At 43.0% G+C, this 23,659-nt stretch overlaps 1 protein-coding gene across 1 annotated transcript in view; it reads right to left on the bottom strand.

The window, feature by feature from the left end:
* SLIT1 (slit guidance ligand 1) overlaps positions 1–23,659 on the bottom strand; it is a 222,594-nt gene that overhangs the window by 33,245 nt on the left and 165,690 nt on the right. The window contains exons 14-23 of the mRNA XM_069067079.1: positions 20,296–20,459; positions 19,232–19,255; positions 18,879–19,023; positions 17,587–17,661; positions 16,942–17,085; positions 14,673–14,816; positions 13,396–13,562; positions 10,073–10,205; positions 6,775–6,843; positions 522–593 (exon numbers count right to left, since the gene is read on the bottom strand). Of these exons, the coding sequence (XP_068923180.1) occupies positions 522–593; positions 6,775–6,843; positions 10,073–10,205; positions 13,396–13,562; positions 14,673–14,816; positions 16,942–17,085; positions 17,587–17,661; positions 18,879–19,023; positions 19,232–19,255; positions 20,296–20,459 (1,137 nt within the window). The remainder of the gene's footprint in view (positions 1–521; positions 594–6,774; positions 6,844–10,072; positions 10,206–13,395; positions 13,563–14,672; positions 14,817–16,941; positions 17,086–17,586; positions 17,662–18,878; positions 19,024–19,231; positions 19,256–20,295; positions 20,460–23,659) is intronic.

Consider the following 23,659-nt stretch of genomic DNA (forward strand, 5'->3'; position numbering starts at 1 on the left):
GAAACTGTTTAATTCTTAACAGCTCAATTTCTCCCAGCAGATTTCAGATGCTGGCAATTTTGTCAATGGCTGTGCTCACCAGACTATAAGCTACTTGAGGAGAAGGAATGTATTTTATTCATCTTTCTATCTCTTTCTGCCAGGGCCAGGCATATAACCAGAACTTGTCAATGGGCTCTAAAGTACTTACTAAGCCTGACTTTCCTGCTAATGAGCTGGATCATGTTCATAGACACGATTTCTGAATAGTTGGCTCCAAATGGAAATAGGGAAAATCACTAAGACTTTTGAAAAACAGGAAATTCAATGAAAAAGAAGGATTCACGGGTGGTTTGGAAATAGCCAACACAGACATTCCCCTTCAGTTTCACTTTCCAGGCTCTGGATTAGACGCAGTCTTGGAGAAGAGGACTCACCTCTAAGTCCGATCTACCTGTGTGCTGTGAAGTTGGTCAGGGAGGAAACAAGCAAAGACAAACAGAGGAGGACTTTGTCAAATTTGCCCTGTCCAAGGTACTCACAGGGTGGTGAGCTGGCTCATGTTGGTGAAGGAGGAATTACTCAAGGAGCCGATCTTATTGTTGCTTAAGTCCCTGGAAAATACAGATTTTCATTTGGAAATGAGAAAGAAACTAGTGATTGCAAATAGAACATGAGAATATCCAGTCATGCCTGGCCATCATCTTTCCCATCATGTGCCCAATGCCACCCTGTCACCCAAGGGGACATTTGTTCCATTCCCCCATCCCTCTTGGTGGTAAATGGGAGGAGACAAGAACCCTGACACTGCTCAATCCAATGCCCCCTTCTCTGGGCTTTGGTTTATGCATGAGGAATTGGGACTAGAACTCTCCTGATTGTGGATCACCTGAGGCCTTCTAGGAGCTTGGGTTTGGCCTTTTGACTGAGTCCAAGTTTTATAGAACAGATCCTTTTAATAAGGTGATTTGTTCTGTGAAGTTTGGATTCAGTCAAAAGGCCCTACTTGAGGACTTAGAGAACCACATGTGGCCTCTAGGTCACAGGTTCCCCACCCCTGGACTAGATGAGTTCTAAGATCTGTCCTGGTTTTAAAATTCAATGAATCTATAGCTGTTGAGACACAGTACTACACCCCCTTCAGGAATGCAGCTGTCTGGATCCATTAACATCTTGGCCTTGTCTGCGTGACATTTCTTTTGTTCTTCAGCATGGAAGATAAAGCATTAGACTCTGGGTTAGGAACACCTGGGTTCAAATACCACTTCTGATGCTTTCTAGCTCTGTGGCTGTGGGTAAATCATCCAGTCTCCCTGAGGTTTGCTTTCCTCAGCTGTAAAGTGGGGGTAACAGAACCTGAATTATCCATCTCAGAGAGTTCTGGTCAGCCTCCAATGAGATAATGGAGGAAGAGTGCTTTAAAAACTTTAAAGCACTTTATAAATAGCAGTGATAATAATAATAAGTTAGCATTCATTATTTCTGTTATTACTGCTTTCTAATCATCTCTCCTTTTCCATCTTTCTTCGTATCTGTGTGTCTGTCTTGCTCATTTGATTTTGCTCATTCCCCCTTGCCTAGATCTCGTCCTCCTTCTCCTTCTCCTCCTTTTCCTTCTACAGATGAAAAGATTGGCTTTCTTGGAACTGGTAAGGAATCACAAGTCTCTTTAGTATCATTTGAAACTGGGAGACATAGCCCAGGGCAGGAATGAATGGACAGCCACTAACTTGGACTACATATTGGGTAAATAAATGTGCTGCTAAATATCTACATCATCATCATGATCAATAAACATTTATTGAATGCTTACTATGTTATGTGCAAGGCACCATGGGATATACACGCATGTGTATCACGTATACATGTATTATGTATTACACATGTGTATACATATATGTGTATATATAATATATGTAGGCATAGCCACTTCCGGTGAGATTACTGTCTAGTTTTACTTTTTGTAAGTAACTTTTTTTTTTGCTTTAAAGGAAATTTTATTCTCTTCAAGTTCAGTCTATTAATTAAGAGTAGTAACTTAAGGTCCTACATTTAGCTTCAGAAACTCAGCTGCACAAGTAGAGGAAGGGTAAGGTCTGACTTTGCAATTGTTCACGAAAGGGGAAAAATTCAGTTGACCACAAGCTCCATGTGAACTGATAATGTAATGTAATTGCTTAAAAAAAAGCAACTCATTCAACCTTAGGCTGCAGCAGTGTTTAAATCATAAGAGGTAATAATAGACTCATTATACTCTGAGCAGGCAGACACATCGGAGGTATGATGCCTTCCGTTCTGGGGACATGAAGGAGCCAGGGAATGCACAAGGGTGGCTGGAAAGACAGGACGGGGAATGATCATCTGAGTCAAAAGAGTTGGGGATATTTAGCCCGAAGAATCCATCTATCATTCAACAAGCATTTACTAAATAGCCACAAGGCATGTCATAAGGCAATACAGACCAGACTGCTCTCATTTGTGCCTTAAAATTTCTTCATAAAAGTGGATCATTTTAAGATTCGTCTTATTTTCCCACAGGAACAATAGAAGAATCAACTTTACTTGACATTCTGTGAGCAGCGAGCCAAGCTGTTCACACTTCACTGGAAAGCCGTAAAAACAATTCCTAACCAAGGACATCATACAAAAGAAATCACAGCTGTGACCAATAATACATCATAAAAGTCATGACAACAATTGTAAATCCCTTTAATAATCCCAAATAGTAAAACAATGTTCCAAGCCAGAGGCCACTGGCTCATGGAGCTAGAAGGACCCTCTGTAGTCATCTCCTCTAAACCCCCCCCCCCTCATTTTATAGATGAGGAAACTAAAGGCCAAATGATTTGTTCAAAGTCCCATAATAAGAGGCAGAGTCAGAATTCAACCACTTCAGGTCCTTGGAGTCAGAGCTCAGTATTCTTTCCACCTTACCCTGTTACCACCATCTAAGAAAATGGGCAAAAACATACCGTACACCAGAATTATCACACACATAGCCAGTGGGCCATGGGTGGCTCATAGCACTCCCAGATGAAAATGCACTCCCTATCTGATTTTTTTTAAAAGCAATTGGGGTTAAGTAACTTGCTCAAGGTTACATGGCCAGTTATTTCTGGGTGTGGTGCTAAGTATCTGAGCCCAGATTTGACCCCCAGGTCATCCCAACACTGGGGCCAGTGCTCTTACTCGCTGAGCCACCTGGCCACCCCTCCCCTATCTGATTTTAACATGTTGACATATTGATTAAAAAAAAATATATAAAAATATGTATGACTTTCTCCGTCAATCTGTGACCCAGAAGGGTCTTTATATATGGTTTGGTGGTCCTCATTTCTTTCTTATTTTGACCTCAGTAGGGTACACATTGATTATAACAGGGATCCTAGTTTGCTACAACATGCCTATGTAGGACATAAAACATTCAACTCACCCATTCATAAATTTGACCTAAAACTAAAATGCTAATTATTATAACACATTGAACACTTCGTGGTCAAATTAATAATAATTTGGGTAGTATCAGAAGTATCTGGGGGAATTACTTGGATAGCCTAGGTCATACAAAAAAGTTTATCCAAGAAATTTCAGATTTGTGACTTCAATAAATGTCTATTTCATTGGTAACAGCAGTGATAACATTGATGGTGTTTCCCCCACTAAATAGCATCTTTAATAGTAAGGGCTGACCCATCATTGTGTCCTTTCCTCTTATTCTACCTCTCCACTTGGTTCAAAGCTACAAAATGCAGCTGTTTAGTATCAGACCAAATAAAGGTCACCAGGAAAAGGGAAGGGCTGTTAAATCACTTTATTTGACATTCTGCTGGCAGCTACCAGAGCTCTTCACACTTCATTGGAAGTCCATAAAAGCAATTTGGAAGGGCTCCTCTGAGATTATGTGGATGGTCCAGGTTTCTTTAAAAAAAAAAAAAATACCTTCCAAGAAATTTTGAGCCAATCCATTCTCTTTTCCTTTTGATGACAAACAAGGCATTCAAAATCAGTATTAATAACGTTCTTTCAAGGCTCTTCAGAATCTCTCTCACAGAATTGCTATGGTAAGCTTTGCTGTTTAGACATTGGCAAAAAAAAATCCAAATAAAAGGGTAAGGGCAGTAAGAATTGTGGCATACGTGTTAATTAGGTATCATAGCACAAAAGAAAGGTGATGCTCTATAAACTTGTTCTTTGTGGGCAGAGAACTAGGATTAATGAGGAAACTAAGGCAAACAGGGGTAAGTGACTTGGCCAGGGTCATAGAGCCAGCAAGTGTCTGAGGCCGAATTTGAATCAAGTCTTTCTGACTTCAGGCTCATTACTCTATCCACCATGCCATGTAGCTGCCTGCGAGAGCACTGGGATCAATGAATGAAAGTTACAGGAAGGTAGTTTTCAGCACAATGAAAGGAAGAACTTTAAAACAACCATAGGCATCCACCAATTAAATGCACAGTGTCCTGATGTAACGCATTCCCTTCTGGAGAAGTGTACCAGAGAAGGCTGGGTGGCCTTCTGTTAGGGATGCTATCCCAGGTCAGAGGTTGACCTATGCAATCTCCATGGTTCTTTGCAACTCCAAGATTCTATGGATCTATGGGAGTATCCAAGCCCTTCTTGGAACTATTTACAGAGGTAACTGGGTGATGCAGTGGACAGAGCAATGGACTCAGAGTCAGGAATACCTGAATTCAAATGCTGCCTCAGTAGAGAGAATATTCACAAAGATGAAATCACAAATCCTTAGAGTAAAGCTTCTTAATCTTGTATGGGAGGGACCCCTGGACCTCTTCTCAGAATGACCTTTTGTTGCCAACATTTATGATCAAAGGAAATGCTAAATTTTAGGTAGAGGTCAGAGAAAATAAAAATGTGATTTCTTTCCCCATCCAAGTTCATGGACTCCCTGAAATCTATCCATTAACCCCTTGGGGGTCTGTGACCTCAGGGTAAGAACTTCTGCCTCAGAATATTTTCACTATACTTCTAACTTCATGGCTAATAATTTAGGGGTATGTCCCCTACATTACCTTGCAAATAGTAGGCACCCAGTAAATTTTTTTGACAAGTAATGAGTAGTCAAGATTCCCTATACCACCAGACAATGCAAAGATCCTGGAGAGCACATAATGCTTCATAAATTGCTTGCTAATTGAATATAAAACTTCATTCTGCTGCTGCTGAATAGTGTTAATGAAGGTGGATATTTTATAGTAAATGATTTGAGGTTGTGCCATGTAAATTGTCAAAGGAAAGAAGTAGCAACTAGCTATGTACCCTAGCTTTTGGGGGTACATAGCTGCCAATTATACCAAAGACCTTCTCTGGAGCCTCTCTCAGAGTGCTGGGAGAAGTTATGGGGCAGCGTTGATCATGAGTCAACAGCGTGGGAGGGGGGGAGCACAAGAAGCAGCGTCTGAAGAGTGACTGGGTCAATTCATGGGGCAAAAGAACAATGAGTGGTTTGAATGAGGGTTAGTTCAGCCTGAGAGGGAGTCCCTGTTGTGGGAGAGTGTGAGTGGTATGGAGTGGGAGGGGAGAGTTGGGAGCAGTGAGTCAGTGGGAGCTCACAGAGTGTATGGGGTGGTAACTCAGGAGAACAGAGGGGAGGATTGGAAGAGGGGGATGGAGTCTGGATCCTATTGTCTTCCCCTTCCACACCATACCCCAATGCCACGGTGTCATACGTCATCAAGAGAAGCAATGACATGAGGATGCTACTCATACCACTCACCTAAGTCATGCCTTTTCTGAACTTCCACAGGCTGTTTTTGGGGAAAAAAGGTACTTGGAGTGTGCATAGTTTGACCCAAGGCATATGGCATTCATGGCACAGGACATATGTAGCAAGATCATGACATTGATAACCAAGAAAGAAATATCAAACCTTGACTAGACACAGACAGACCGCTAATCAGGGCTATGTAGAAAATGTATGAAGTATGGATTTGGTCAGTCGGTAGGTCTTCTTTAAGAGAATCTTGTTAAATTGTATTTAGAGTCCCCAGTGCCTGGAACATCCTTTGTTCCCTCCTCCACCTGCTGAATCGCCTAACCCAAAAAACACCTCTTCCATGAAGCCTTCTATGTTTCCCCAGTCAATGATGTTCTCTGGGCCTCGATTTCCTGACTTAGTACTGTAGTATTTCATACAGTGTACCTAGTAAGGGTTTTTTTTTTTATTGTATTACATTTAACTAAATGTACCCCAGTTCTACCCTGGGCTCAGGACTCCCTTGGCAGAATGTGGGATCTCCAAATTCTCTTTTGGTACTACCCTTTCCTTTCCAGCTTGCTTCCAAGTGTCTCCTCTCCAGCTGACATTATTGCTACTACTTCATTCATTCTATTTGAAGACAGCAGTGGGTGCCAAGACTCCAGACATGCCTGTTCCATTTTAACTCCCCTACCTGCCCCTCAGTGTGAAAGTAACTAGAATTTAAATGAAAAGAGCAACCTACAGGTGGTCTTATTAAACTAAGTAGTGCCCAGGAATGTTTATGGGCCAGCAGGTAAAGTCAGTTAGGGAAATGCATTTAGATTGGGGTGTTGGGGAATGCATTTCCCAGTGTGATCACAAGGTGGCAGAAGGACTGCACTCACAGAGCTACTAGGAGGAAAAATACATGTGCCCAAAGATGGAAATCTCTGAAGGTTGCCAAGGACGCCCAGTGGACCCTCCCTTCAGGTTATGAGATCAGCTATGTCGGTCTCGCCTGCAGTGCATTAGACCATGTGAACCCTTCCTTTGCTGTGATGGAGAACCCCGAAAAGGGAAGGGTCCAGGATACTCACACAAGCTGCAGATATTTGAATGTGGAGAGCTGAGCAGGAACCAGAGTAAACTGATTACCATCCAGGTAGCTGTAGGAGAAAACCACGAGGCATCTTAGTGATTACTAGACCTTCCCTTCCAGGCCTCCTTTCCACCAGTGCCTCTGCCAAGAACAACCTCTTTTTCAGGATACCCCAAATTGCATCACCCTCTTCATTGAATACCAAATTTCCTTCTCTGCTCCCACTTAAAGAAAACCACATTTTTATAACATTTTAGAGTTCCAAAACAGCTTGCCTCAGTAAATTTTAGTATATATTACCTCATTTGACTCTCAGAACAACCGTTTGAGGGGAGAGAGTAAGTATTATCATTCCAATTTTGCAGATGAGAACACTGAGTCAGAGAAGGCAGGTGTTGTGTCTATGATCACACAGGTATAAGTTGCAGGATTGTGACTCAAAACCAGAGCTTCCAACTGCATGAATAGTGTTCTTTCTACCACACCCAGTTTCAGGAGGAAATCCATTTTGGTGTTGTTTGTGATTAGGTAATATAACTACTTTTTGGGCAGCTACTATGCAATGATGCCTCTAAAAGCTTGCTGAGACCAAGGGCAGAGACATATTCAATGAAAGGGAGAAAAAATTTCCTCTTTCTTGACCATTCCTCTGTCTCCTCACTGCTAGCTCCTCTTCTTCTCCCTGTTACCTAACTGAGGCATTCTCTAAGTTTCAGCTATGACCCTCTGTTCAGGATCAGGGTCATAGATCTCAAGCTAGAAATGTAGAACCTTAAGAACTCATCTGGTCCAGCACATTTATTTTACAGATAAGGAAATTCTATCAATATACTTTTTCCTTTGGTGACTTGATAATCTCCAGCTCCACATCTTCAAATGCCCATTAGATAGGTACACTTGCATGCCAAATCACCTCTACCTCAACACGTTCAAAGTCTCCCCCAAATCAGCTCTCCCTAGTGTCTTCCCTGGTTCTGTCAGGATCACTGCCACTCTCCCAGTCATTGAGGCTTAAAAACTGTCCTCTTTGCTTCTTGACTCTGTTCAATTAGTCATCAAGTACTGTTGATTTGCTTTTTCTCATGTGTCCCAAACTTTCTATTCTGTTATGAACCTAGAAGGACAGTATGGCACGGTGGGCATGGAGGCAGCAAGACCCATATTTACATCCTGACTGGGACAACGACTGGTTTTGTGACCTGGGCCAAATGATTTACCTTCTCAATGCTCTAAGCAATATTCTAGAATTCTATATGCCAGCAGAATTACAGGTCTACTCCCTATTCCCTGCCTTCCTAGTCTACTCTCTCATCATCTCAAACCTGAAAACTGAGACCCTTCTACGGGTCTCCCTTCCTTCAGATATCCTCCTTCAAGTCAGTCTCCGCTCTGCTGCTAGACAAATCTTTCTACAACATTGCTTCCATTTTATCAGTCCCATATTCAAAAACTTTTAGTGTTCCCCACCCCACTATTGTCTACAAGATAAAGAGCTCAGAGTGGCATCCAAGGCTCTTCACAGTCTGGCTCCATACCACCTCTCCCACATGATCTAAATCCCAACACAAATTTTCCGCTCCAACACGGTCATATTTCCTCACTGTCCCTTGAATATAAGATGATTGCCACCTTGAAGCTTCAACTCCAATGTTGCTACCTAGAGGGCGTTTTTCAAATTTTCCACATGTATTCAAATTCTCCCCATCCTTCAAATACCAGCTCAAGTTTCACCTCCTTCAGCAAGCCTTCCCTTCCCTCACTGCCCCAATGCATTGTGATCTTCCCTTCTCTGGCCCCCAGTAACTCACATCCTCTGTAGCATTAATTTTGGCACTGATTGTACCACAACTTACATTGTGTCAGCTCTTAGGATCACAGATTTGGAGTTGTACAGAACCACTTCAAAGTCAGAAGAGAACTCGGGGAATCTAGAGTAACCCAAACCTGAAAATGTAGCCCACCTACAATAGGCTTGCCAGGTGGTCCCCATGGTGACCCAGTGATTATGGCTTCCTTGCTGTTCCTCGAACAAGATACTTAATTTCTCACCTCTGGTTGCTCCCCATACCCAGAACTCTCTCCTTCCGCATTTCTGCCTCTTGGCTTCCCTGGTTTTCATTGAGTCCCAACAACAATGGCACCTCTTGCAGGAAGCTTTTCCTCTTTAATCCTAGTACCTCCCCTCTGCTGGTTATTTCCAGTTTATCATGTATATAGCTTTACCTATAAATAGTTATTTTCATATTCTCCCTCATTAGTCTGTGAGCTCCTTGATAGCTGGAACTGTCTTTTAGATCATTTTGTGTCCCCAGCACTTAGAAAACTGTCTGACCTGCAGTAGATGCTTAATAAATGCTACTGACTGCCTGACTGCCTCCAAAGGCAGCCCATTCTACTTCTGGACAATTTTCATGATCAGAAGCTTTTCAAGTCTCAGTCCACCTCTTGACCAATCCTACTCCCCCCCACCCCCAACTTCATCCCTCTGGGGCTAGACAGAGTAAGTCTAATCCCTTTTCCAAGGGACTACTCTTAAAATTCTTAAGGCTTTTCTCTTCAAGGCAACAACAAAACAAGTAACATTTAGATAGTGCTGTATACCAGGCACTTTGCTAAGTGCTTTACAATTATTATCTCCTTTGGCAAAACTCCCCCTGTTTTCAAGATTAGAAACTTGAGACTCAGGTTAAAAAGAGACAGGATTTGAATCCAGTTCTTCCTGACACAGGTCCAGCATTCTATCCATTGCATAATCACTGTGTGATGAAGACGTCACTCCTGCCTCTCATTAATCCAGATGATTCCTAATATTTTAAATTAAAGCTAAATTAAAAATCTCCATTGATGGATGGAGTTTGTGCACTGGGAGCTCCTCACACCAGTGAAAGCGATCTGAACAAATAACAACAAGGATATTTGCCCTATCTACCTCACAGGGTTGTTATAAGGAAAGTGCTTTGTAAGTGGTAAGCCAATATCTACCGTATGTCTAAATCTATGTCTGTGCTTATATCTACGTCTATTTCTGTCTTTGTCGATGTCTATGTTTGTATATATCTATGTCTATGTCTATCTATGTCTATGTCTGTCTGTGTCTATGTCTGTCTATGTCAATGTCTACATCTATGTCTGTCTATATCTATCTAAATAGATATAGGTAAAGATATAGATATATGAGGTTTTTAATATTAATGATAATATGAAACCCCTCTTTTCCTCTCCCCACCCCCAAAGACCCTGTATGGTCTTAGCTAAGCCAGAAGGGGCTAGAGGAACCCACTGAAAGTGTTACTCACAGTTCAGTGACATTCTTGGGGATGCCCTTGGGAAGAGCCCGAAGGTGCTTGTTGCTGCAGCGAACTACAGTGTCAAGGCAGGTGCATTCCTGTGGGCACTGTGGTCGTGGAAGACAGCCTCCTTCATCCTGACCTGGGGAGGAAATCAATGAAAGGATGATCATTTGAGGGGACCCACCTTCCTTGCCTTCATTATCCTGTAGTCAAGACTTAGCTGGATTCCTTGGAAACTGAAGTCACTATATCCAGACACTAACCTGATCTCCCAGTATTACAAACAGTGGGTCCTTTCTCCATAGAACTTCTCATAAATTGAATCTTTAGGTCTCAGTGCCATGTTTCAGTAAGGATCCGGATCAGATTCACCTAGTCTCTGTCTCCCTCATTTAGCCTTTACTTGCCTCCATTCACAAATATGACCCAGTCATCTGAACTTTAATGCTTCAACAGCCACCACCCTAGAATAATCTTCCCTTGACTTTCTACCATCTTGACCTGTGAATTCTTAACTGTGAATAACCCACCCACCCCTAGCCAAATCCTCTGTTCCTGTGGCTACTGAGGGGTCCTGGAATAACTCACAAAATCAAATTAATCTGAGGAAATCATTCACTATGAATTTATGATGCATAAGTTCAAGTGGACCTTTACTGGCTTACTATTTTTAATTATATCTCTAATTCCTTTAGTTCTTAACCTGGAACCAATCTATGGGTAAATTTAAGGTGGTTCATAAACTTGGATGGGGAAAAATTATATCTTCCTTTTAATACAATTTATTTACTTTGTAATCCTATACATTTTATTTTATGCATTTAAAACATTATTCTGGGAACGGGTCCATAAGTTTTATCAGGCTATCAAAGCAGGTCAGGACACAAAAAGACTCAAGAATTCCAGGTCTAGAAGCAGCCGTGGCACAGTAGTTAGAGCTAGCCTGGGAGACAGGAAGATCTGGGTTCTAGTCCTGATTTTGACTGACCCTGGGCAAGCCAATTAACCACTCAGTGCCCTAGGCCAGGGGTTTCAAATTTAAATAACCAGTGGGGTCACTGATCTGCACAAAATTCTCCCTGCAGACCACATACCAACTTAGTTTTCAAATGCAATATTATCTATGCTTGGTTATATTTATTGCTTATTTTGTCAAATATTTCCTGATTACATTTTAATCTGGTTCAGCTGCTTGGACCATCGTAGGCCCCTTGCAGCCAGGTTAACACTTCTGTTCTAGGGAACTCTCTAAGCATATTGTTTGTCCTTCGTTCTCCAAGAGGACCATGACATCAGGAAGGTAATTCCATGACCTCTCTTAGCACTCCATTCTGTATCTCTCTACTTCACTTGCCATAATACATTGTAGCATGTATTCTTTTTACATGTGTCTCCTTCTTCTACAAAGCTTTAATCTCTATGCAGGCAAGAATACTGTTCTAACAAAACTTTATTTTCTCCTCCACTGTCTAGACTCATGTTCTGCACAGAATAGACACTTAAATGGTGTTTGCAGAATTTAATGGAAGAGGTAGTGTTAGGAGGGCAGGGGCTGTTTAAACTTTTCCATTTTATCTCCACCACTGGGCACAGTGCCTGCACATAATAAGTGATTAACAAATTGATCTCTTGATTAGATGTACTCAAAGGGACTTGACCTGAAATAGTTAAAAAAAAAAAAACAACCTTGAAAAAATTAATGAATTTAGGATGTCTAGCCTGTAGAAGAGGAGGTTCGATATGCGGGTGGGGTGGGTCATGATAGCTACATTTAAATATCCGCAGGTGTGGAAAAGGGATTAGTCTTATTCCGTATAGCTGTAGAGGACAGAACTGAAACCAATGAGAAGAGTTACTAGAATACTGGAATACAGATTTTTGCTGACTATAAGAAAGGACTTCCCGATAATAAAAGCAGCTATCTACCTTAGGAGGTAATGGATCCCTAAATGTCATAGGATCATATCGTATCATATCATTTAGACCTGTAAGAGACCTTAGAAGGTCATCTAGTCCAACCCCTGGTTTTACAGATGAGGAAACTGAGACCCAGAAAGATTAAATCACTCGCCCAGATGATAAAGCTGGAACTTGACAGAACCAGGATCTTGACCAAGCTCTTCTGCTTCTGAATTCAACCCTCTTTCCCTTGCACCATGTTGCTAGCAGAAATCCTATGAATACGGGGAGGTTCCTTTATTGAAATGATACTTCACACAGGGGGTTATACTAAATGACCCCCCACTGTTCCTTCGAGTTCTGAGATTCTGGTTGTATTCTGCCCGAGTCTCCTTAACCTCCTCCACCTCAGTGACCAAAGAACAGCCTTGGGTCTTAAGGTCACAGCAAGAATTTGATAGATTTCTCTGGCCTGGCCTGGCTGGAAGTCAGGTCAGGCACACAGAGTTGGCGGGCTAATTCATATTCTCAACAACATTCTCGCAACAGTGGGAGAAGGTGAGGCATCATTATACTCCTGCACAACTCACTCTAGACTACAGGGTCCAAACAACACTAGACTTTTGACTGGGGAAGGGCTTTGCAGACAGCGGGTGCTAAATACCAGCTGTAGGGGAATACTGACAGTATCCCCCTAAGGAGGCTAAAAGAGAAGGGTTTGCTCTATGCCCCAAATTCAGATGATTCCTGAACCACTAGAGAAGCCAAGAGTCCTCACCATCAACTCTGAAGTTTCTGCACCGTGCAATCAATGAATCTACAAGCATTGATTAAGCCCCTACTGTGTGCCACAAATGCTGGGCATATAAAGAAGAGGAAACGCAATTCCTGCCTTTAAGGAGTTTACATCTCAATAGGGGAGGTGTCAGGTATAAAAATGGGTCTGTACAAGATACAGAGAGTAGACAGAGAGTAACTTGTAAGGTAAGGCCCTAACACCTGGGATTGGGGGGGGGGTAGGAGTTGCGAGGAGAGAGGTGCAGAGTGCAGGAAAGGTTTCCTGATTAGGATTTAAGAGAGAACCAAGATCAGGGTACAAGTTGTAGACAGGAACCATCTCCTCCCTGGGAAGACATCAGAAAAGAGATATATCTTGGAACCCAAGAGATGCTCTTTCATGGAAAGATTCCAAAGAGAGGAGGGATGAGGTGAGTCCAGGGGAAGGGGAAGGGCATGTCTCATGTCTAGCCCTGCACGTCTCCAGTGTACAGCCGTATGGTGAGCCGGCCTCACCCAGAGCCCTCTGCTATCAGAAGAGTCCTAGCTGTGCTTCTGCAAGGGGTAAAGTAAGAAGCTGCCCTCTTCTCCTAGCCAGCGCCCAGGCAGAGCCCCAGCCGGGTGCCACCTCCCCCACGTTGCCTGTGAGTTACCTTCCTCACACCTGAAGTCGGGGAAGGCCACGTCCTGGAGGGGGATCTGCCGTAGGAAGTCTGGGTTCTGGCACCGGGGGTTCCCTGTCACGATCTTCCTCTTCCGAAGCCAGTCCCCGAGCCAGGCCAGCTGGCAGTTACAGTTAAATGGATTAGCCAGGAGATTTCTGGAAGGATAAGGAGATGGAAGTGAAAATAGTAACAGTACCAGCAGCAGTAACAATGACTAGCCTTTACAGAGCACTTTATGGTATGCAAAGCTCTTAATATATATTATCTCATTCAATCATTACAACCCCATGAAGTTTTGTTGTTGTTCAGTCATTTCAGTCATGTCTGACCCTTCATGACCTCTTCTTGGCAAAGATAATGGAGTGATTTGCCATTTCCTTTTCCAGCTCATTTTACAAATAAGGAAACTGAGGCAAACAGTGTTAAGTGACTTGCTCAGGGTCACACACCTAGTAAATGATTCGAACCAGGAAGAGGAAACTTCTTGACTCCAGGCCTGGCTCTCTGTATTATGGCACCACCTAGCAGCCCCCTTATGATATAGGGGCTATTTTATTTCCATTTTACAGAAGAGAACAATGAGGCAGATAGGTGAAAAGTCACACAGCTACTAATTGTTTGAGGCAGAAATTGAACTCTGGTCTTGCTGACTCCAAGTCCAGTGCTCTAGTCTCTGTCCCATCTAACTTTATCCATGAGCTCACCATTTAACTGCCCCACCGGCCTGGGTGTTGGACGTGCTACTATGCAACCTTTGCAAAGGTGTGGTGCACTAAAGAATGTCATTAGAGTAAGGAGACAAAGGCACCAAAACTGATTCCTCCAAATGCTCTGTGTTCCCTTTCCACCACATTTCAATACCCCTGGTAAAAAACCCTTCCTTGGAGTCCCTCTTTGGAATCAGCTGGCCACATACATGAAAACCCGTCTCAAATGTACCTTAGACTGTGTGAACAGTTACCAGAGCGGGGCTATGAACAGACTCTGGGTAATGGTGGCTTATCAGACCAAGCATCCAACCTCTTGCATATCTCCTCTGAAGGGATCATCACTCACTTGCACATATAAGAAGCAGTTTAAAAAACAGTCACATCATTGAACAGTCACATCTCATATTGTAATCTAGGCACTTCTATAACAAGTTTTGGTCTATGACACGTAGAAAGATCTTAGAGATGGGGCTCGGGGTAAAGGTGCCAGGGCCACTCTGGGGCAGGGAGCTCCTGCACCACCAGGGCCATTGTCTCTGAGAGTTCTTAACTTACAGAGTGGAGAGAGACTGGAGGGTGTCAAAGGCTCCCGGTGAGATGGTGGTGATCTGGTTATCATAGAGGGAGAGGAGCCGGACATTTCGGAGGCCTGTGAAGCTGTCATTGTGGATGCAGCTGATGCGATTATTCCTCAGCATCCTGCAGAGATGAGAAGAAAAGGGAGAGCAGGTCTCCTTCAGACTCAGAAATACTTGTCTGCTTCACCTGTTTCCCCAATAAACCCAATTCCTAGAATCATAAGCCTTAGAGGCAGAAAAGATCTTAGGAATCATTCTGGTTTGGGGATCCAAACGTGTTTAGGTCCAGCCTTCTGGTGGTCTGCTTTTAAATGCATAAATAAAGCACATTAAAAATAAATGTAATACAGAGAATTACAAAGGAAACCAATGACACCAAAAACAGTTTGTAGATGGGAAGACTGTAATCACATGTGATCTAGCCATGGGTCTAATAACAAATGACAGTAATTTTGAAGTTGTAATGAGTATAAATGATATTTTGAAATAATGTGGGCCAGAGCAATGTGATATGCAAACATCTGTGATTTCTCTTGGTGACAAGGCCTAATGCTACTTCTGTTAAGCATTAAGATCTGCAGAATGCTGTCTACATCCATAATTGAAGGAAATTCTTGGTTTCAGTTACAGGTGAGTATAAATAACGGTGTCATTTTTTTTTCTCATCTAAGTTTGTGTCCCCCTCCTGAAATCTTTCCACAGAGCCAGGTTAACAAGTTCTCATTAAGTACAAACTTTTCATTTAACAGATGAGAAAACTACAGCCCAGAAAGAAGTAACTTGGTCAAAGTCACAGATCTAGCAAGTGGCAAAGGAAGGTCTGGAACCCAGCTCTGGAACTCTGCTACTTTCTAAAATCAAAGTTCCTTTGAAATAAATGTGGGGTGGGGATGGGACAGTGGATAGAGCACTGGTCCTGGAGTCAGAAAGATATGAGTTTAAATCTGACCTCAAACACTGACTGGCTGTGTAACCCTGGGCAGGTCACTTAACCCCAATTTCAAGGAAGGAAGGAAGGTAGAAAGGAAAGGAAGGAAGGAAGGAAGGAAGGAAGGAAGGAAGGAAGGAAGGAAGGAAGGAAGGAAGGAAGGAAGGAAGGAAGGAAGGAGGAAGAGGGACCCAGCTACCTTTATCCCCCCCCCATGCTATCTCTCCTGCTTACCACAATCAACCAAAAACAACTCCACACATACACATCCGTGTCACATACACACATAAACATGCATACACACATGATACTACTCCCTCTCCTGTCTTTGTACTTTGCACAGCCTTCATACTGGCTGTCCCCCAGGCCTGGAATGCTCTGTCCTGTGTCCTCTGCCTCTTGTGCTCTCTGGTGTCCTTGAAGACCCAGCTCACAACCCATTCCTCCTGCTTGTTGACTGACATGCATGTGTATAGATGTGCATATATCTATGTATGTATGTGTGTGTGTGAATTTTTTCTTTTACACCAGAATTGTGATTTCCTCTGTATAGGGATGAGAGGTAGCACAGCATAATGGTTAGAGAAAGATGGCTTGAGAGTCAGGAAGGCGAATTGCAGTCCTCACCCTGTCTCACACTGGCATGGGCTGTCTGACCCTGAGTTCCCAAGGCATTTAACCTCTCAGTATCCCTGGCAATTCTCTAAGACTATAGATTACAGAGAAAGTGCTAATCTATAGTATTAGAGGGAGTTTTCCTACTGGGAATTCCATATACCAATGAAATTCAGGTCCAGACCAAATACCTATGTGTGTATTATATTATATGTGTGATATACACATGATGTTATGTATGTGTATTTATATATATGTATCCTGTACATACGTGCATCTATATTTATATATCTTAGCCACCTACAATGGCTCTTCTGCACTCAAGAAGGTTGGCCTTCCAGTGTGTTGGTGTTGTGTTGACTTACTCTTAGGACATGAGGATGACTTAGATTACACATGACACAAGAAAGACCCCTCAGCCCTCAACTGGCCACAACAAAGACTTTGTGACCAAATAGGCTTTTATAACCTAAGTAGTGCTAACACACACACATACACATATATGTCTACATATATTGTAACAAGGTAACAGTAAGGAGAATTCCCATTATCTGTTGGCAATCCTATCTTCCTACACATCACCTAGTCTTCCTCCCTCCAGTTCCCTTTTCACTTTAATACACATTGTCTAAATCCACAGAGCCATGATTTTATGCATCCATTTCCACCAGTCTCTCTCCCACTCTCTGTCTCCAGAACTCACAGGGTCCTCAGGCCGTCCAGACCCCGGAACATGCCACTCCGGATGGATTCCAACTGGTTGACAGTCAGGTGCAGCTCACTCACGGAGGCTGCCCCCTCAAAGGCACCATCTTCTATCTCTGCCACCTTGTTGTTGCTGAGGTTACTGGGGACAGCAGGAGAGGAAGAGAAACGGGAACCACATGAGGGCTTTGAATCCAAGACTGTATATTCATGAAGGCTATTCTCTTCCTTCCTTTCTCCTTTAGATTTCTCTCAGATTTTATTCCTGGACCCCAGAGAAACTCCCTTCATCTAACTGATCTGGTTAGCATCATCTCTAACAGAAAATTCTCCTGTCACCACACTATTCCTGATGTCTGGAATTTCTCTTCAACCCCCAAATCTGGGCAGGTGGAAGTCCAATTCAACCTCCAGTTCCAATTCCACCTCATCCACGATACCTTCCCTGATCCCCATAAGAGGAAAATGATCTTCTCCTCCTTCCCTTATGCATTCATTAAGGTTCTAATTTTTTGTGTATGTAATGTAGACTATACTATAAACTCCTTGAAGGCTGACTCTGGTCACCTTGTATAACCAAGCACAGAGCTCCACACATTCTAGAATATCTTGGAGAATATCTGTTGAATCAAACTGAACTCACATTTTCTTCAGATGTGGAAGTTTTTTAAAAATCCCAGTGGCCTCTAAGATTGAGATTTCATTGTTGTTCAACCGGCTGTGGTAAACAAGGAAAAGAAGAAGAACTGAATGGAATAAGTTACAGTCACTTCCAGATAAAGAAGCCATCAGATGACAGCATTATAGGGGCATCTGTGGGGAATTCCATAAAGGTACGTCACCACCTCAAAGAGAGTCCACTCATCAAGTCAGATTGTCTGATCCTGTTAGAATATCTGATAGACCTAGAGCTAAAACAGTGAAAAGAGTAAAAATACCTTTTCAATATCAATAAATAAATTACATATATATTGACCATTTACGTATATTGATAAATACACGTATGTGATAGATTAAGGTCAAACTTTGGCTAATAGTTCTAAAGAGTATTCTGAAAAAGGAGATATTATCAAATCGATTCACTAGGGTCATGTTTTTACTATTTTCCATTAAAATCTTTTTTTAGCTCAGTATTTATTTAACAAATATTTATTATAGTAGGAAAATATTTGTTAACTTGTTTTAAACTGAGGTTTCAATTTACTATAGCAAAATCCATAATGTTTGAATTTCACAAGCATACTCTTCACAAATCAGAAGCTCCTACTTACAGCAACAAACGAATATCTTTCAGAGCAGAACTGTAGACAGAATTTTAATTTTCTAATCACTGTTTCCCATTTGCCTAAGTTCAGTCTCCAGGCTCAAAAGAGCAAACAGATATATAGGGTAACTGCATATATAAATACAGATTTACCCTTACAATGCTGCTTAGGTAGGAGGGAGGCATAATTATACATCAAGTGTAGAATGAGAAACTGGGGTAGAAATAGAGAACGCTGTCCAAAACTGGTCAGCTAGTCGGTAGCAAAGGAGCAAAACTGTCCAGACAAGTCTCATTAAAGGGTAGAGCCCAGTATCCCCTCGATGCTTATAGTGGATAGTCATCTGCCAGTTTGACCTTTCAATTGTCCTACTGATTGCAGAAGCCCTTGGAAGGAGAGGTCCCAGGATAATACCTACATATACCTATGATATAGCAGAGATTGTGAAGGGGGTAATTAACCACTCCACCCTGCTGACAGTAGTCCCCAAGATAGAACAGAACTAGGGAACTGTCTTTATGACAGCTGTAGAGAAATAAAGCTAGGGGGCAACCTCAGAAAGAACAAAAAGGGAGAGTAGAAGGGGGAGGGGGAGAGGAAGGAGGAGGGAGGGAGAAAGGGAGAGGAGAGAAAGAGACTCAGGTCCAGGTGGCAGAAGAGGTGCCCTCACAGCTCTGCGGTGGACTGTGGGATCCGCTCTGGGATCTTGGTAAGTTTCAGGTTGGAACATTCCACCACGTTGGATTCACAGCGGCATTTGTGAGGGCAGACAGCATCACTGTTGCACTCACTGTTCAGCTGGTAATCCTCTGTGCCTGGCTCAAGGGAAAGAGTCATGAGAAATCAGGAAGGGGTGCTTGGTGCAGGACCACCCTGTTCATAAAAGAGCCTAAACCCAACCTGTCCCCAGTTAGGCATGCAGACATCAAGACCCTTGTCAAAGCCCTCCACCAACCACACAAACCCTCCCAGGGCACACACACGGATCTCTTTTCTCATCCACACTCTTCAGAGGTCCCTTACCTGGAAGGAAGTACTGTTCTTTTGCTGTAGAGCAGAACAAAACAACACAAAACAAAAAAGAACTGGCTGATTGATTAGAGAAAGCACTGGGAACCTGTACCTACACATCTCCAATCTAACAACTCATACAGATGACCCAGGGACAGAATTCAACAGCCTGAAGTCATGGTCCCAGAGTCTAGCAGATATCTCTAAAGTGGTTACTGAGAATGCTTCTCTATAAATCATGGAAAAGCTCTGATTTCCAAAGGCAAAACCCACATTTGCCACCTATTATCTGTGTGACATTAAACAAGATGCTGAATCTCTCCGGACCTCAATTCTTATCTATAAAATGGGGGAGTTGGACCAGATGGCCTCCTGAGGTTCCCTCCAGCTCTAGATCCTCTGGAAATGAGGGGATTGCACAGGATCTCTAAGATGCAGCCCCAACATTCTGTGACTGATGCTGACAGGTAGCACTGTATTTATATTGTGTGTTCAGGCTAAGGAGCTAAAAATAAATTAAAGAAAAGATCCATCACGGTAAAGGAAAGGTCAGGAACTCTTCTCATTATGCAAGTGGGAATATGATATAGTAATGAAGTATCTTAGATCTGAAGGGGATTTTAGAGGCCATCTAGTCCAAGTCTCCCATTTTACAGATGAGGAAACTGAGGCCCAGAGAATCCAAGAGCTGTCCAAGGTCAGACAGTTAGGTGGTGGGAAAGCCAGCACCAGAATCCAGGTCTCAACTCTCAGTTTGTTTTTTGGTGCTTCCCTTGTGAGAACCAGGCACAGACTTCAAGGGTTGCAATTCTCAGTCCCAAACACTGAGCCCTGCGGCCCAATCCACGTGATACTTATTTTGGTATAAGTTGCAGAAAGCATTCCAACTGGATGAAGGAATAGAGGAATCTGTGATCTCACTGTCAGTGGGTTCTCACTTCTCAGGTCTCCCAAGAGATCAAAAAGTCATGTGAAGAATTCTGATGGGCAGTCTGGTGACAAGGGTATGGGGTCTTGTTTCTGTTAACTCTTGAGCCCTAAAACTTCCCCGAGAAAGGAGACAGAAAGACAGTTACCTGAGCACCGGAATTTCTTGCTTTTTATCTGCCCAATGCGCTTGTTGGCCAGGCGGCGGGGGCTGGCACAGCGGGCTCCACTAGTCTCGATCGGGTTCGTGCGTAAGAAATCTGCCAACCACTTCATGTTGCAGTCACAGATGAATGGATTTTGAGCCAGGTGTCTTTCCAAAGTGAAGACAAATAGCAAATAAAGAAAAAAAAGGATAAAAACCTCCATTTAGGCTAGTCCCCCTCTCCAAACTTTTCCCCCCTCTTCCCTTAAAACCATGAAGGTGAGGGAAGAGGTTATAAGAGAAGCAAAAAATTGGGCAGGGGGTGGTGCTGGCAGGAGGACATTGTTCAGTCATCGGTACAGGGCAGGGGAGCTGATGGGAATGAAAGGGCAGTGAGTGGTCAAGAGGGCTGACAAGGCAGGGTTGCCGGTGTCACAAGGAGTGGAGGGAAGAGGTGAGGAGCTGACAGGGATGTGGGTCAGGATGACAGAGGAAAGAGGGGAGTAGTGAGGGAGCGGATGTGGAAGGAGGTGGGACATGAGCTGGAAAGGAAGGGTAAGGGCAGGATATAAGGAGTGATGGGGAAATGTGAGGAGGATGCTGACTGAAAAGGGTGAGAGGATGCAGGTTCGGGGGAAAGATCACAAGGAAAGGGGACACCAGATTGGGTTCCATAGGAAAAAGAGTGTCAGTTCAACCCTCTAGGGGTGCCTTCAACCTTGGGACTTAGAGCTTCAGCCCAAGGAATACTGGGAGGTGAAGGGTTGGAGAGGAAAGAGCTAAGGAATGGGATGCTCCATCAGCCTCTGCCAACACGCTCCCTCCCTCTGGCTTCTGGACATTTAAAATCCCAGGCAATTACTTCTCTACCACTTGGATCCCCAGGATCCTTGGGCATGTCAAGAGCCAGCATGCTTATAAGAAGCCAGAAAGAGCAGAGGCTTCAGCCCCACAACCAACCAAACCATCGTGATGGCTCTAGTGGGAGTCTCTGACCTAGAGACGATTCTCACAGAATCGCCAACTTTTAAAAGGTCATCTCATCCATCTTCCCAGCTTCAGGCAGGGCTATGCCCAAAGCACAGGGCAGACATATACCATCTCATTTTCTGCCACTCTCCTGTCTACAAAGCAAACGCTCAACAGGAAATCCTTACTCTTTATGTTTCCCAGTAGTGGCAATGGGTTTGCCTTTCTTTCACCTGGCCCCTGAACGACCAACAGAATGTATTTTTTTTTTTTTTGCTTTTTGGAAGGCAGTTGGGGTTAAGTGACTTGCCCAAGGTCACATAGTTAGTAAATGTTAAGTATCTGAGGCCAGATTTGAACTCAGGAACTCCTGACTCCAGGGCCGGTGCTCTATTCATTGTGCTACCTAGCCTCCCCCCAGAACGTATTTCTAAAACAGCTTGCAGAGACTAAGAATTTGTGGTCAGTGATTAGGGAACACATGGCTGTCCTCTGTGTAAATCTAACTGATGCTTTTGGGGATTAACCCCATGATAGACTCAGGAGTTCCTTGCCTTATTAACTGATCGGATCTGAAGAATAATCCATAACCTATTAACTTGCTCCATTAAGTCCTCCTGGCTGAAAATTCAAAGCAGCAATTTCCCCCCCTGCTGCCTAGTGTAGAACTAATAATACAGTGACTCAAATTTATACTACAGTTAAAGGTTTGCAAAAGCACTTTCCTCACAATAGCCCTGTAAGGGAGGCAGTTCAAGTATTATCGTCTCCATTCTATGGATGAAGAAACTAAACCTTAAAGAGGTTAAGTGACTCACGCAGGATCACATAGCTCCTAACTGTCAGGCCTGCTCCATCAGGCTGCACTCCTCTGGACTTTTCCATCATGCCCCAGAAACCTCCCAATCCTGGGGTCTGATACCTCAGAAGCACCCGCTGCCCCTGGGGTCCCACCCTCTGATTGGAGGGTTCCTCTCAGAGCCTCCACTTAACAAGGCAGACCAGGTCAGCCATTTCCTCATCCCCCTGCTGGCTGAGCTCCTTTGGACATCATGCAGAGACACCTTCTCTCTCCACTTTTTTTTTTAGCTTACTTTTATGTATTGTATTCCCTGTGCTTGACACCTAGTAAGTACTTTAATAAATCTGGACTGAATGACTAACCCAGGGTTTCATACTCAAAGGCCAGGGCCCTTGCCACCATACCACACTGCCTACCCAATGCTGCAGGCCATCTCGTCAAATTTGCCAGGTCTCACACAGCTAAGGCTAAAACCCAAGTCTTAAGAACCTCAAATTTAGGTGAAAGTCTTTTAATACTATATGTTACTCAGATCCTCTCTCTATCATAGATTTAGAACTAGAATCAATGGATCATCAATCAATCAAAAGTTTGTAGATTTAGAACTGGAAAGGGCCTTAAAGGTCTTCTAGTGGAGGTTGTTTTGGTCTGAAGGATGTGTTAGGTGTTTTGTGGAATTTTTCAACATGGGGAAACAGACCCAGAGGGGTTAAATTACTCATTAATGTGCACACAGCTAGTATGCCCAGATGCTGGATTTGAACCTAGGTCCTCCAACAGCAAATCCAACACTTTTCTACTATGTCACAGTACCTCTCATTCAACACATGAATTTTACAAATGAGGAAATTGAGTTCCTGAATAAAGATTTGACTGATAAAGACTGATTTGTCTTGGAGTTAATTAGGTCTACCCAACCTGGGGTTTGCACCTAGGTCCTTGGACTTCCAATCTGGTATTCTTTTCATTATACTACATTGCCTCCTTTTAATCCATTATAAGTTGTTGGGGTTTTTAAAATCCATTTTCAGCTGCTAACCTTTGGCAAGAAGATGTGTTTGCTGACTTTCTCCAGGGAAGATTTTATATCTATTTGAAAATTCATCAGATTGTAGGGGCTGGTAAGTGAACTCTCCCAAACCTCCATTACGATACACCTGCTTATACTTAAATGCAGCAACACCTGCATAGCCTACTTCCATCAATTTGGATCTGTCTTAGGAGAAATCATTGTATATTTCTGCTGAAAACTATTCAACTCTGCATTTTAAAATCTTCTGGGACTGGAGGGAAGTATATTCACTTTAAATTTCCTGGATCTGTGGCAAAAGCAGGCTGTAAAATTTCCACTACTGTGATTAAAAAGAATGGTTAATGGATAACCTTAAACACTACATGCAAATAATCATTCCATGCAAGACTTAGCTTCAAAGGGCAGAAAGCTCAGTACAAGAAAAGATTATGTGGAGAAAACATTATTTCTCTTGTTTTAAAAACCTCCACTAATGTCTGATTCTCATGCTTCTTTGGATTTGAAATGACTTTGGCTTCTCAAAAGTTATATCTGCAGAGAGTTAGCTCTGACAGGTCCTACCCA

Source organism: Petaurus breviceps, unplaced genomic scaffold (genome assembly GCF_028583685.1).
Source record: "Petaurus breviceps papuanus isolate PSGF00001 unplaced genomic scaffold, PetGlider_PUasm1.0 90740, whole genome shotgun sequence".
NCBI classification, from domain to species: Eukaryota; Metazoa; Chordata; class Mammalia; order Diprotodontia; family Petauridae; genus Petaurus; species Petaurus breviceps.